At 40.5% G+C, this 15705-nt stretch overlaps 1 protein-coding gene across 7 annotated transcripts in view; it reads left to right on the forward strand.

Annotated features, from left to right (window-relative positions):
• TSPAN4 (tetraspanin 4) overlaps window positions 1–15705 on the forward strand; it is a 461954-nt gene that overhangs the window by 385004 nt on the left and 61245 nt on the right. For all 7 annotated transcript variants that reach the window (XM_061380322.1, XM_061380323.1, XM_061380321.1 and 4 more), the window contains one exon: window positions 3802–3993. In XM_061380322.1, coding sequence (XP_061236306.1) covers window positions 3802–3993 — 192 coding nt within the window. The remainder of the gene's footprint in view (window positions 1–3801; window positions 3994–15705) is intronic.

The following is a 15705-nucleotide window of genomic DNA, read 5'->3' on the forward strand; positions in this document are numbered from 1 at the left end:
ATTTTGACCTTAGAATGAAAGATTTTACAAAAAATACAACATTTATTATAAAAAAATATGTTAGAAGCCACATTTTGTTTCAGATTGTGACAAGAGCTGCCTTGCCTGCAGGAGAGGGGATTATTATGAGCAGTTAGGCAAACAATGTGTTAAACAATTCCCAAGGGAATTTAAAAAAGTGCTGTTGTCAGTAGCCTGAAATCGTTGAGAAGGATTTGTTTTTTACTTTTAAAAAGTCAACCCTGCACTCACCACATGGAGTCAATACAGACTCGTATTTTACTGCCAATGGATGAGATTCAAGCTGCAGACTTCTTGCTCATATTTTTGGTTTCATGTTTTCTCTTTTAACCATGACAGCCTCACTGCTTGTACGTCAGCCCCCAAATTGTCAAGAGTAGCCCTGTTAATGGCTTTGATTTTGTTTAATTTCACATCTCAGCAAGCCCTGAAAGCTGTGAAGACTTGCCATCTCATCACTCTGCTTCTGACTGTTTGGCACAAACAGGGACTTGGGGGTTGGGGATGGGGTAGGGAGAGAAGAAGTGGGGGAAAGGGAACATCATAAATAACTAAGTAAAATTATCTGTAACTTAACAGCTCCTTATATAGCAAGATGAAGAAATCAAAACAGATAGGCAGCATAGAACCAACTACAACAGTTTTCTTTTGCTCTGATCCAAAATAAATAAATGTAAGCCCTCTGATCCCTGCACCTTAGGCTGGGAATTACTCTGCTGTTCGGTTCTGCAGGGGTGGGAGGAGGACCGAGCTTTTTGAATGTTTGAGAACAGAAAATATTCTGCTATAGTTGGAAATTCTCCTATGGCTCTCTTGGTGGGTCTTTGTTCCTTTAAGCTTTTCCTTAGACAGGTGCTTGAGTATTATAATGGTCATTGGACAGAGACTTACAGGTGTGCTTCACCCCTTGGCACAAAGGGGGCCTTAAGGAGCAGTTTACACTAGAGTTAACGGTAGCCTCTGTTTCCCAGGGCCTGGTGTGACTCTTCAGTGACTTTAAGAACCATGAAGGGATGTTCTGCTGTGGGAAAAGAAACAGGGCTGTACTAGGGCGGAACAGCCCTCAGTAGTGTGTGCTGACGTTTCCTAAGCAGCACTTTGTGAAATCCAGTTTCAATTGGATGATTTAATGCTCAAAGAATCCCTTTGTGCATTTCAGGATTTGGTTAATCAATCTACGGAAGAGCTGTGCTCTTCAAAAATAGGAAGATAATGAGCTGCTGGAGAGCCTGATGTACATTAGATTGTCTCTGAATTAAGGGCAACGTAGTGAGATACTCCTGCTGACCAGCTGCCCTGAAATGTTCAGCCCTGATCTAAATGGCTGTCACAGCATTTTGAATGAACCATCTCCTGTTTTTGTGAAGTTTTGTGCTACTCATGAACTCCCAGTTTCAGCAGACAAGAATTACTTTGGAGGGAGCAGACGCTGGAATCAAATGTCCTAAGGGCAGTGTTGTCTCAAGCATTATTCATTGTACATCATAAGGAATTTAATGGGCAGTGGAGGAGCAGGCAAGCAGGTTTTGTTATTGAAAACAGCAGTGTCCTTGGCGAGACCCACCTTCCATAATAGGAATGATAGTTGTAGGTGTCACTATCACTCAAAGCATTGTAGCAACACGGGAAGCACAAAAGGTGATGAAATAAGCTGCCTTTTATTCGTGCTGTTGAATTGCTTCAGAACAGGGAACTAAAGGTAATAGCTAAACATATTGCAAGGTGATACCTTTGCTGCCACTGGGCACGTGCCCTCATTAGGCTTAACTGGCCCATTTGTGCGGCCTCACTGCCTGTTGCTTTGAGGCAGAACCTCCACCAGGCTGCAGTGGCAGAAGTGCAGTTGTGCTGTCCAATCCCATTCTGCCAGTTTAGTGCTATGTATGTCTATTGTGCGACTGTATGTCTATATATGTCTAAATGTGCAATTTAGTGCTGACTGTATGTCAGCACTTCGACCGGTTTGGTTTTAACTTGAGTGTCTTGCACCTCTCCTTTGATGCTATTCTGTAGTCCAGTTGACCTTGAGAGTTTTATTCCATTTTAAGGAATTTGTTCCTTTTTTTGTTTTGGTGGGTTTTTTTAAACATTTTTCCCTTGGGCCATCTTGATAGCTTTTGTTTATACCTCCTCTGTTACCCTAAATGATTTTCTGTGGATTATCTGCTCTAAGTATTCTTCCTCCTCTCCCCTGGTTATTCTTCAATCATGTTTCAGATCGTGGTCCATAAGTGGGCATAGAGGGGAGCTATTTCCAGTGTATATGGCCAGGGAATAGACTGTCCCTTTGTAGTGTTTATAGAGAGTACTATGCAAAAGGGTGAATATGGTGATATGGGATGACTGTATATGAAAAGGCTGCTGAATGAGATGATTTGAGTCCCTGTGTGCTGGAATCTGCCTTCTCTCCATGGAGATACATATATTGTTGCAGCTGACATACATTTCAGTGAGGTATTGTTGCATTCTTTAGTTCTGAACTAATAGACTGGTTTGCAGCTGGGGTGAGGAGTCCTGCCTTGAGACACAGCTGCCTTTATTGTCCTTATTGAGGGGGAATTCAGTGGCATGCAGGGGCAACCTTAGCAATTAGTACAAGAAATTGCTTTGGCTTTTGTGTTTCTCTTCTGTTTCATTTCTGAGGCTTAGCTCTGCCCCAGGATTAGCTCTATCTTTTTCCTTCCCTGGTTCATGAGCTGCCTTATGTTCATCCACTTTATGCAGACATTTAATTGATATGCTCCTATGTCTAGCTTACTACTCTATGAATACAGTTTCTTTCTTAGCCTTTAATTGATTTGGATAATAAAGTCCAATTATAAAACTCAGTAAAAATTGGTTATTTTAAAGGGAGAGCAAGAAAGAAAGAAACCTAAGTGATGCTCTGCTGTGACTGTATAATAATGCAAAATCCCCTTTGGTTTAATTCTGTTTAATTGCTCAGCTTTTCTCAGATTGTTACAATTCTGCAGGCTTTCTCGCAATTATAAGCAGCATGCTCATAAATGTTTGCGTTTTTTAAAAGTTCTTTGTGTATATAATAATTGCAAATTTTATGGGTTACTGGTGGCTGCTGCCTGCACTGGGATCCTCCCTTCTACTTGCTTCGTGCCTGGGGAGCCTGCTCTCAAACCTTTCCTAAACCAGCCAAGTCTCCTGAGGATTGAATTGCCAAACTAGTAGCCACATTAGGAGTAAACATCATGTTTGGGTTTTTTTGCTACAGGAGGATACTCCTTCCTTCTCTGCCCCTTTACACTTAAATGCTCTTTTGCTTCTGAGGGAGGATAGGCCTTGGACAGGAACTAAGAAGAGGTGTGAGGTGTCCTAACAGGGGATGCTTTGACAAGATTTATTTATGGCATGTGGCAGGGATGGGAGAAAATGTATTAGATGGGAAGAGCAGGGCATCAAAAGAGCTTCATTGATCATCTCTCTGAGGTACCAATATAGAATATGGGTTTTTTTCAATCCCTTTGGGATCTGACTCTTTGGGAATTTCTTGGTTTTGGGAATTTCTGTTTTTTCACTAAAGAGAAAGACCTGATATTTGAAGGTGTGTCTTCAATTTGGGAAATTTGGGTCATGAGTGTTACCGAGGGGTTCCCCCTCTATGACTTTTTTTTTTTTTTCTTTCTCCTTTGTGTGTTTTCCCTACTGAATGGCCATAGGGAGAGATTATTTTCCATTAAATGTGACTGCTGCCATATTGGTATGGATGAATATCTGGGCTGCTTGGATACAATAACTTAATTTCTTTGTTTCTTTTTATTTTCCCAGTTAGGAGGCTGTGGAATCCTTGGAGTAGGCATCTGGCTGGCTGTTACCCAAGGGAATTTTGCCACCCTCTCTTCTTCTTTCCCGTCCCTGTCAGCTGCCAACCTACTGATTGTCACAGGGACATTTGTCATGATCATTGGCTTCGTGGGTTGCATAGGCGCCATCAAAGAAAACAAGTGCCTCCTGCTGAGTGTGAGTATTAAGCCACTATGCCATTGCAGTGTTTGCTGTCTTAAGGTTCTGGTGCTATTCACAATGCATGTCACAGTGTCCTGTATTTCAATAGAAGTTGCCCACTTGACATGGATGAGATGTCAGTTATGTTTGAATAGGTCTTTAATAGCTCTAAGGAGCTGCTAGATCATTCCTAACCATGCTTTCAACTTGCCCTTTACCCAGCGGTAAAGCAGTTGATGTCATCTACCTGGATTTGTGTAAAGCGTTCAACACTGTCCCACACGACATTCTTGTCTCTAAATTGGAGAGACATCAATTTGATGAATGGACCACTCAGTGGATAAAGAACTGGCTGGATGGCCGCACACAAACAGTTGTGCTCAGTGTCCGGCTGGAGACCTATAACGAGTGGTGTCCCTCAGGGATCTGTGTTGGGACCGGTCTTGTTCAACATCTTCATTGCTGACGTGGACAGTGGGATTGAGTTCACCCTCAGCAAGTTTGCCGATGACACCAAGCTGTGTGGTTCGGTTGATACGCTGGAGGGAAGGAATGCCATCCAGAGGGACCTTGACACGCTTGTGAGGTGGGCTGATGCCAACCTCATGAAGTTCAACCATGCCAAGTGCAAGGTCCTACACCTGGGTCAGAGCAATCCCAGGCACAGCTACAGGCTGGGCAGAGAAGAGATTCAGAGCAGCCCTGTGGAGAAGGACTTGGGGGTGTTGGTCAATGAGAAAATGAACATGAGCTGGCAGTGTGCGCTTGCAGCCCAGAAAGCCAACCGTATCCTGGGCTGCATCAAAAGGAGCATGACCAGCAGGTTGAAGGAGGTGATCCTGCCCCTTTATTCTGCTCTCCTGAGACCTCACTTGGAGTACTGTGTGCAGTTCTGGTGTCCTCAGCATAAAAAGGACATGGATCTGTTGGAACAAGTCCAGAGGAGGGCCATGAGAATGATCAGGGGACTGGAGCACCTCCCATATGAAGATCGGCTGAGAAAGTTGGGACTGTTCAGTCTGGAGAAGCAAAGGCTGCATGGAGACCTCATAGCAGCCTTCCAGTACCTGAAGGGGGCCTATAGGGATGCTGGGGATGGACTCTTCATTAGGTACTGTAGTGATAGGACAAGGGGTAATGGGTTAAAACTTAAACAGAGGAAGTTTAGATTGGATATAAGGAGGAAATTCTTTCCTGTTAGGGTGCTGAGGCACTGGAATAGGTTGCCCAGGGAGGTTGTGAATGCTTAATCCCTGGCAGTGTTCAAGGCCAGGTTGGACGAGGCCTTGGGTGACATGGTTTAGAGTGAGGTGTCCCTGCCCATGGCAGGGGGGTTGGAACTTGATGATCTTAAGGTCCTTTCCAACCCTAACTATTCTATGATTCTATGATTCTATGAGACCTGCAAGAATGGAGTGATTAGTGGTGGTGTGGGTTTCCATGAACTCTTCAGGGAAGAGGGAGGGGTCTATGTAGCCATCTTTTGCAGTGTACCCTTGAATTATGTTTTACTCAGCTTTGGTAGCTATCTACTCCAAATATCTACCCTGGAGGTACTGATGATCTGAAGTCTCAAGTTGATTTGGGTTTAAATTGGAAATAAAGTCCTTCAGATTTGGCAATGCTTGTTTTGCCAGTCATTAACTCTCAGAAGACTGAGGTGTCAGGAAGTAAAGGTGCCAGCAGAAGGAGACTGCTGTGAAACCAAAGATTAATAAGGTTCCTGCTGTTCAAGATTTAACAGAAGCTTGAGCCATATCCCTGGTGTACTTTATCAAAATGTCATTTTATACCACTCAGAGCTAACTTTGAGTAGTGGATGCCTTCTGTAGTTGGTGTTTGTATATTTTGGGTCCTGTTCAGCTGAAGACCAAGAAGTGAGGTGATCTTGCTGCTCAAGTCTGGGATTCTACCTTGAGGTTCAGCAAACCTCATGGCGAAGTGAAGCTGGAGTTTAGTTTGGTGGGCTGGTGATTGCTTTGTAAAAGGCTGTTCCTCACTGTGCTTCACATATTCATTTTTCTCCCCTCAAAACTACTGAATGAGTTGAGGCACACAGCCCCCAGGAAAAATTCGCCCTGTAAAAAAGAGGACTCTCTGCAGACCCATGCAGTTGTTTCTGCTGATTTTGAACCAGTAAAAGTCAGGACCACTCTGTGTACACTAATAAGAGCTATTTATGTGTCAGGTAGGTGGTTTGAAACTAAAATGAACAACATAATTTGAAATTAAGGCAATTTTGTGAATAGAAATTGACACTGGGAAGGCTGAAGGTAAAAGCCCTTGAGAATTTTAAGTCTTATAAATACCCATTTTGTGTAGGAAGTGTCTGGTTGACCAGATGTAATTACTGTATTACAGTTTCAATGCCAATGCAGCAAGAGTCCACAGGGTGCTGAGTCTAATGGTATAGCTTACACATGCAAAATTAATCACCTGTTTTGTGCTTTTCTGATTGAAGTCTAGCTCAGGTGTGGCCAGCAATGAATGGCGTCTTCTTATATGTCAGGGTCAGGTCAGGATCTGGCAGTCAGTCCTTGGTACTGGAAGAGTTTCAGCCTTTTATATTGTATGGTTTGTTGGCCCTCATCACTCATTTGGGCAAGGGCAAAGTCTCCCTTGATCAGCTGTCATTGCTGCAGCTAGAGTGAATATACTCAGCCAACCTCAGGATACCCAGGCCATCCTTTAGGCAATGCAAATGTTTGTTTACTGCTCCACCTAACACATACTAGAATCTAATGCCCTTTAATGCACAGTGTAAGGACTAATCTCATGCCCTTCAGTGCATGATTTAAAGACTGTGATTGATGGTTCGAGTTAAATGATGCAAAGGAATCCAAATTCATGCTCTGCTTATAATGCCTTTAAGGTCTCCTTGAAGACACAGCATTATAAGCATACGGACCACATGAACATGCCTGGTTTAACTAAGGACAATTTGGACCTCCACTTGTTGTTATCTCCTGTAGTGCATGACATTGTAATGATGGGTTGGCAGTAGTCTTTAGACCTGCAAGACCTGGAAAGATAAATTTCCCGTGCATTAGGAGCATCTCTTGTTCTGCTTCCTAAAAGCAGAAGAAAGAGGAAAAGATATGGCAGTTACATGTTGAGAAGGATGTAGTTGAGAGGATGTGCTGCTGTTACTGGGATAGATGGTTTGGAGGAAGACATTGGAGATATTGCAGTAGGCGTGCAGCACCACTGGAATCCTAAAATGGACTGGGAGGGAGCAGAGCAGGAAGAACTCTTAGCTCAGTCCACCTGCATTAGAGGATGTTTTCGATGGTCTTGCCTTACAAATAGTGCAACTGTTCACTGATGTGATAAGAGATGAGATGTCCTAATGGGTCTGCTTGAATGAATGAGAAATGAGCAGTATCAGAGACATTTTTATTTATTTATATTTCATACACTGGGTTGCAGAGCAGATAAGACTGATCCTGTAACTTTGTGTTCTCTGCATATATTAGTATTGTGTTTTGTAAGCTGTGCATTAGGCTGCTGTGATTAGGTGTCAATGATAATAATTGCTTATCTCAGGCATTTGCCAAAAACTTATGAAAGAAAAGAGGATGGATGAAGTGTTTTAAGTAGCAGAGGACAGATGGAGAAAGGAGGTAGAAAGCAGAAGTAAAGTTTAATTTGTAAATGAGGTGTGTGCACAGCTGTGTGCAGTAGTCAGGAGTGATCCACGTTAACTCTCTGAATAGAGAGCTTAGCTTAAAGCTTCACAGTTTTACTGACTTGAAATAACTTACCTGGTGTCCATGGGCTAAGGAGCTGGTAGATACTCTTTACTCAATGGCACTGTATAGTCAGGGACAATGCCTCATTAATCTCACAAGAAACAGGCCCACTCCTATTTCTCTTTATTCAGAGGACTAGAATAATGTGAAAATCTAAAATATAGTGGGAAAAAAATGTAAAAGGAAACCTCAACCATCCTGTGTGTTCTGCAAAAACATGCAGATGGGGTGTGTTGTGCAACTGTCATTCTAAGATCTCCGTGAGCAGAGAATAGATGCTTGCAATGATTCTTATTTGTTACAGCATGAAAGTAGATAAACTTTTCCATCATTAGATTTCTCTAGGTAAATCAGAGCAATTAGGATTTCTTGAAGTAAGTTTACAACCTGGAATATATAATCTTGCATCTGAATGTGGATGCAAATCGATGAGTGAAGTGGGCAAACAATTCTTTCTTGGTTCAGTAAGATTCCTTTGACATTTCTGCTATTCTTGTTGATCAAGATTGTTTATCAGAGTTCCCTCTGCTACAGGCTCAGCTGTAATTAGAAAATGGCAGCTTTATTCTGTTGAGTTGGGTCACTGTCCTGAACAGGTGACAGAGGTCGTAATCTAAGAGTCTGACTTGAGAAAGTTAGTTTATGGACTTCCATTGATTTTTATATTTTTTTTCATAAGTATTTGATCCTGCATTGCAGGATTATCTAGCTGTACTGCATATCTGTATAGGCTGCCTTGAAAGAAAATTATTAATCTATTTTTGTTCTAGTCCTCATTGAAAATGTGTTATAGTTCTAATGTCCATCAAAGCTGTTAGCTGTATCAATCATCTTTGTGAATTTTAGCAAAACATATAGATTGAATGCTCTTAACCCCATTGTAATGCATATGCTTTTCAGCTGAGGGCAGCTCCTTGCAGAAGGTGAGGCACCAGCTTGCTTTACCACTCAAGCACACCCAGTTATGCCAACTTGATCATAGTACTGACTTTAGGCAGGTGCTGTATGTACATGTGCACATGCCATTGCTCTATGCTAAAGAAATTTATGCCTGATTAAGTACTTTTTTCTCTTTCATTCTCAAATGTTGACCATAAGCTCATCTTAAGTGTCTGTGTAAACATTGCCTTTTAGGTTAGTTGCTTAACATCTGTTTTCGAGGAGCTAAATTGTCTGAATTATCTGCCTTCCGTGCATATTTAGCAGAGATCTGTATTTGTCTGATTGCACTGAAAAAGCTTGTTATTCCATGGGTAGTGCAGGTTAAAGATCTTGGTTCTAGATGTTAAATCACAAGGGACTATGTTATATATTATCTGTATTACAGTATCCCCTGGGGGCAGCCCATGAGATCAGGATGCTCGTTCTGTATAAAATTCCTGGTAGAAGAGGTCCCTGACCAGTAGAGCTTGTCATCTAAATAGATAAGACAAATGGAAAGTATTATTATCCTCATTAGGCAGATGGGGAGCTGCAGCAATGTGAAACTAAGTGCCTTGCATAGGTTGCCTGGGAGATTGTGGGAGAGCTATGAAGCAAGCCCGAATTGTCTAAATCTCTACTCAGAGCCTATATCATCTTTCTCTCATTCCAGCAGGACGTGCCTAGCTCTTCTGTCCTTTAAGAAGTATTTAATCCATGTTTCTATAATAGGAATGATAATTTTTATTTCTTTAATAATATGTATTATGTCCAAATAATCAGTAAATATCCCAAAGCAAAGCTAGTTCTCAAGTTTTTATTTTGTCAAAAGTTCCTAATTGGCACAATTAGCTGATTTCCATGAGCTCCACTGAAGCCTGTTCCAGCTGAGCAGATCAGCCTAACTGCAACATTACCTTCAGGTAAGTGGGAAACAGGACATTTAGAGAAGATGCCAGAAAGGGCATGAGAACATGGTCGAAAGCAGATTTTTTGCAAATATAAACTTACTTCTGGTCCAGGAAATCATAGTCACTGGTAAAAGACAGTATTTGGGCTCTTTGTGAAAGAAGGATTTTTATGTCTATTTGGTTGTTATAGCATGTATATATAGATAACATGCTTCCAAACAGTTGCAAATTAATAACCCATTTCCTAGAAGCAAATAAGATCCATAGGCAGTTATTTATTTCACCCTCTGATTTTGTGACACTTTTTCTTTTTTTCTTCAATGAGTCAGTATGAAGAGCATGTTGTTCTCCTGGTTGGAATGTGCAACATAGCCAATAATCTAGTCAAAGAGGCAGAGGATGTCTTGCCTAAAAAGGCCTGAAGTTGATATAGGGGATTCCTTGCCACGTATTGCCCATACAGGAATATATTAGGAAGGTTAAAGGGCTTGAAGCTGACAAAATGCTGATTCCTCTGTGATTATGCAAAGCCAGCTGCCTTCTTATAAAGCACCAAGGTTGGGTGTGTTCCATTGTTCAAGGATTAGACAAAAAGATGGCTTAGATACATTCTTTTTCCCCCACTTCCTGATTTGTAGATAAGCCTAAGTTTTGGTGGGTTTTGGTGTGGTTTGGTTTTTTGTTTTCTATTTTTTAGTTGGTTTGGGTTTTGTTGTGTTTCTTTTTTGTTTGTTTTTTGTTGTTTTTTTTTTTGTAGCAAAGCTGAAGGGATTAATGAGAAGGGGAAAGAAAACAATCATCAACAGATCTGTGTGTTCAGCTTAATTTAAATGAGAACCTCATGTTAATAAGCAAGGAGTTCATCACAGTTGCTGGAATTAATACAATCAGAATTAAACCTTGATACTAGGTCAAGACCAACTATGGAAAGAGTTGTTACTATATATGTATATGAATTACTATCCTTACTCAAAAGGCTCTCATTTCTGAAATAGTCCAAGGGGAAAGCAAGTGCCCATGATGTTTTGTACTGTGCTGTTTGGAGTTTTCTGAACTTCGGCCAACTCATCCGTAAGTGAAATAGCAATAAAAAAATGAGTGAAAAGTTAATGAGTGGGAAGAAAAGGAGAATAAAACCCCCTACTTTTTTCTGTAGTGTCACTGGATCCAATCAGAGAGCTGACATCTGAAACTCCATTGGTGACAGGGAATTTATTTCAAAGCAACTAAATGGGAAAGAAATAGCCTGTGAATGACTTCATCTCAGTAATTTAATGCTACAGACCAAACAGTAGATTCTCATTCCAGTTTAGCACATGAGTTTGTGTTCTTTTAGCAATCCAAGTAGCAAAATCAGGGAAATGATGGCTGCAGCCACAGCAGCAAGCAAGTGATGTGAAGACCAGGAAGGTACCATACACACAGCCTTGATAGCATTATACATTATGTGTAACAATTCTCTGTGTAATGCTGTGTTGCATATGGGAGCCCTAACTTGCTCCCTGATTGGACTGTAAGTACTGAGCACCAGACTCCCCAGGTTTTGTTGCCTCTCCTTTATTATTGAGAATCTGCTCCTCATTGCCTTTCAGTATTTAGCTCCTTCTGCTTGGCTGACAGTGAAAGTCCAGAGTGGATGGGACCTAAGTCTTCCCCTTCCTCCTTTCTTTTCTTCAGCTCTGGTAGCAGTTAATCAAAGGGCCACCAGAGGAGACAAAAGAGGACAGAAAGAAGAAAGCTGTTTTCATTCCATCTCGGTTTTAGACTTGAGCCTAGAATCCATTTGTAGGAAGGGCTGTTTTAAGACTCCTAGAAATATTTCTATGATTATAATTAGCAGGTGAGGTCCCACTGCAAGCTTAGCTCAGGGTTTGCAAATAAATGTAAAACGAGGGCTGCAGAATTTCAGAGTAATCTTTTTCCCCTTCAGCTCATTGTAGGTCATCTGAACAGCACGGTCATGTTGTTTGCCGTTATTGTCTTGGGGGAGCTTCTGTCATTTTGCTCAGAACTTGGGGTCAGCCAGATGTTTAGTATGAATATGAGTGTGAAGCCAGCCCTGCCAACTCACTTGATCCCCAAGCAGGCTGTGTGTGGACCACTTGCTATTCTCTCCTCCTCCTCTCCTGGCACTGAACTGTCTGATCACATTTCATGCTGGAGCTCCACATGACAAGAAATATCCTGGGGATAGTAGATTCAGGAAGAAGCTTCATTTATTAAGTACACAGGTGATGTTAAGGTCTGAATAAAAGGTTTAAGTTTAGCCATTAATTAACTTTGCATTTCTTTCCCATAGGTGGAAAATACTTTAACCTGAAGCCAGAGCCTTTTAGTTGTATTTGTATTTCCATTAGTTATGTTAGGTGGAGTCGGGCAACTGCTTTGTTATTAATGGAGTGGCACAGGAACACGTAAAAGCCAGTCTAATATTTTAGTTCTTTTTCAGTATCTTACTTCACAAGTAGGATGAGTTTCTGTCTTGACTAGGATAAAGACTGACACCAGATCATGGCACACCTTTGCATTCTGTTTGCAGAAGAGATAAAGCAACCCTTAAAGAGAGTCAAAGGCCAGAGAGACCTTTATTTGTGCTAAGAGATAATAATCTAAGATCTGTTAAATAGGCCTATAGCCACCTACTGTTGTGACACGAGAGTGATACCTAGCTAATATTTCATGACACTTCATTGATTTTGAGTCAGTTTATGGAGAAGATGATTAAAAATGCTGCACAATGCCAGTAAAAATCCTGTGATGTAGTACAGGAACGTCAAGTCCCTCAGCTCTTACTTATGAACACAGCAAGACTGAATGATTCCAACTGAAAGGAGTAATAAGACTAAAAAACACTGTTATGTGTTAAAATTGCATGTGTTGTATATATTCCCAGAAATAATTACTGCAGATTTCTTTGAGCCTTACTGATCAGCAGGAGTTTTCGCACATTCATAAAAAATATAGTCCAAACATAAACAAAGCTGTACTATATATCCAGCAGGAAAAAACATGTGCAACTTTGTCACGATCCCAATGAACTAACTATTAAGGCTTTTAGAAAATAATAGCTGATGAGCCAAGTTTTCTCTTCGTAGTTTGCTTGCATACATTACTGCCTTATTACAGTTTATGGGCAAACTTACATTTTTCCTGCTGAAAATTAAGCATAAAAAAGATGGGGAGGCTAAAGAGTTTTACTTCCAAGGAATCAGTAAAAGAGCTAAATATGCACACCGTGGCAGAAAGAGGGCTCAGATGGGACATAAGTCTACAGGTATTCAAGGAATTTAAATACTATAGGCAGAAAGGAAGCATGCATGGTGCTACAAAGGGTGGTTTGTATGGAACTAACAAGAGAAGAATTCAAACCAAGTATCAGCAAAAACTTTTCTGAGATGTGGAATCAGAATCTACTATGATGGAAGAAAGCTGCCCTTTCCCTTTTGTTGTGAAGTTCATGTGGTACATCAATAAGCTGGGATTTTATTGACTGAAATTCAGTTGTGTGTCTGGGCACTGTCTTGTCGTTTCTTATTTGTTGCTCTGTCTCTTCCTGTATAAGCCTTTCAGACTACAGAAGAAGTCATTTCTAAGATCCAAGTACAATTCCCATTGCACTTTTTCTTCTGTTCTCCTCTCCTTGCTCAGCTCCTTGGAAAAGAAAATTTAAAAATATTTAAAAAAACTAAGTGAGCCTTTCATAATATTCCTACTCTCTGTTACTATATCAGATCAAAATGCCTTTGGGGAATTCTGTTAAATCAAACTGCTTGTGAGAACTGGTGATACATTAAACACTTCTGCTTTCAAAAGTGGTTTGTTTTTTTTTTTTCTTTTTTGAATGCTGGTAAAATCTGTACTGTATCAGTTTTTAGTCTGTGGAAGTAATGTACCAGTATGCAATAAAACAGCTATTCTGAGAAACCTTTTCAGCTGCTTGGGAATGATCTTTGTATTTCTGTGCTTAAAAAGCCAGAGCCAACACTGGCAAGCATTGATGCCTGAAAGCAAGTACAGGACCCCTATAAAGAGCAGGTGTTTCGCCAGTACCTGGAGTTCTGTTTTCCAGTACCTCAGTGGGAATTCTTGCATTGATTTTGACTTTTCATAAGTGGCTTGATTTTTTCCTAAGTGTACAATATGCAGTAAATTTTACAATAGTTTATAGCATTCAGGACCTGTGACACTGTTACTCTCCCATTTTTGTGCTCAACTTCATCTATCTAAGTTTGTTGTTGCGCCTATTTTAATTTGGTTACGCGTGGGGATGCTATGCTTTGGCAGGGTAGAGATAAGATTTTGGCAATGCCAACCATAGTAATGAGGCATCTCCACTCACTCTAGTTCATATTATTTCACTATAAATGATATCATCTATAATGAGAGAACGGGAAAATTAAAAAGCATATTAAATTAAAGGGAAATTCTTCATTTTCCAGCAGCTTGGTGTGGCTGCTATAAAATCCATTAAGTTCTTTTGACTTTAGTAGAGTTCTGCGCATTTGTAGGTAAAGGTTTGACTTCATTTATTAAATGTGTTTTCACTGTTAGTATTAAAGCTAAGATGCTGTTGCTGTAGAGGGTATGAGCAGAATGTGATGTAATTTTTGATAGTATTTCTGTTTATATCAAAAAATCTAAAAATCAATTAAAAATCATTTTGAACAGATAGTTTAGGTCTAAAGCACAGTAACACAATCGGATAATCCTCATTTTAACACAAAAATGAAGGACCTTCTCTATTTGATTAGAACAAACGGGGATCTTTAAAATGTGTGAAGAGCCTGCATCTGAATATGTGCCTTTGTCTCAAATCAGAATAAAAAAGATAAATTTAATAACTGGGTAGTTGTGAGCCATACCAAGGCCCATATCCCTGTATATGTCTTGACACAGAAGAATATCACCTTCTTCCAGAATAAAATAAGGCTACATCTGGAGTGTTTAGCTTAACTTGGGGCTCCACAGTAGAAGAGACATTCATATATTAGAAGTGAAGGAACCCAGTGGAGGAGCACCATTATGATTATGTGGCATATAGTTGCAAGGCCAGACTGAGCAAGCTGGAGTTGTTCTGTCATAAGAAATTAAAGCAAGGAGGAGATCTTATTTCTGTCTTCAGCTACCTTACAGTAGAGTCTAGAGAAAATACAACTTTTGGAAGGATTCATGGGAATCAGACAAGAGGTAAGAGACAGAAATTACAAAGGAAATTCCAATTATGTTGTCATGAAAATGGTCAAGTATTGGGAAAAGGTGTCTGGTGAGGCTGTGGATGGCTATCCATCTTTATCCTTGGAGATGCTCAGAAGGTGACTAGGCACAGCTCTGCACTGCTTCATGTATGTACCTGACTATGCTTTTAGCCAAGTGGTTGAACCAGGTGCTCCCCAGAAATCATTCCCAACCTCTAGAGTCGCAACCTCTGTGACTCTAAGGGACTCTGTCCTCTAGCAGCCAGAACTGGACTATTGTTGAAGACCAAAGTTAAATATATGCACATTACAACCAGGCAGGCAAATTAAAATCTCTCCCAGGCTATGAAGTTCTCTTGGAAGACCAACAATTTTATCCCAACAAATTCTCTGTGACTTCTTGATGTGCTTACTAATTAGGAAGTGAAATGTAGTACTGAAATTAAAACTGACCAGTGAGGATTTGGTATTCCAGCCTAACTAAAAGGCAAAATGCATGACTCTATCAAACTTGCAGTTTATGTGACAGAGGAAAGATTGCCTGTAACTCTTCTGTGGGTTTTTTTCTCTTCATTCTGGGAGCTTCGGCAGGCTAAGAGCAGCTAGTTTACTGGAACACTTTCACAGGGGCAACATACCTGCTTATGTATTCATATTTTTTCTGTCAGAAAAGAAGCTAACTGTCCCCCTTGCACACAGATTAACAGTGTAAGCATAACACAGAACACACGTGATGCAGCACAGGGTGACTGTTGAAGTTATTGTCCAGTTTCTTAGGTAGGTTATGCTAATCTATTTATCTGTTACAAATTATTTGTCAAGCCTTGAACTTTAAAACTCTTTTGGAATGTGTCACTATTCTAAAGAGACTGCTTGATTTTTCATCTTCCTACTACTTTCCTGTTGCTTGTTGAAGAGGATTTGAATAATACTTTTCAAGAAACTTCT

This window comes from Neopsephotus bourkii, unplaced genomic scaffold (assembly GCF_033783945.1).
Source record: "Neopsephotus bourkii isolate Nb327-2 ecotype Australia unplaced genomic scaffold, CSIRO-AGI_Nbou_v1 NB_1792, whole genome shotgun sequence".
Classification (NCBI taxonomy): Eukaryota; Metazoa; Chordata; class Aves; order Psittaciformes; family Psittacidae; genus Neopsephotus; species Neopsephotus bourkii.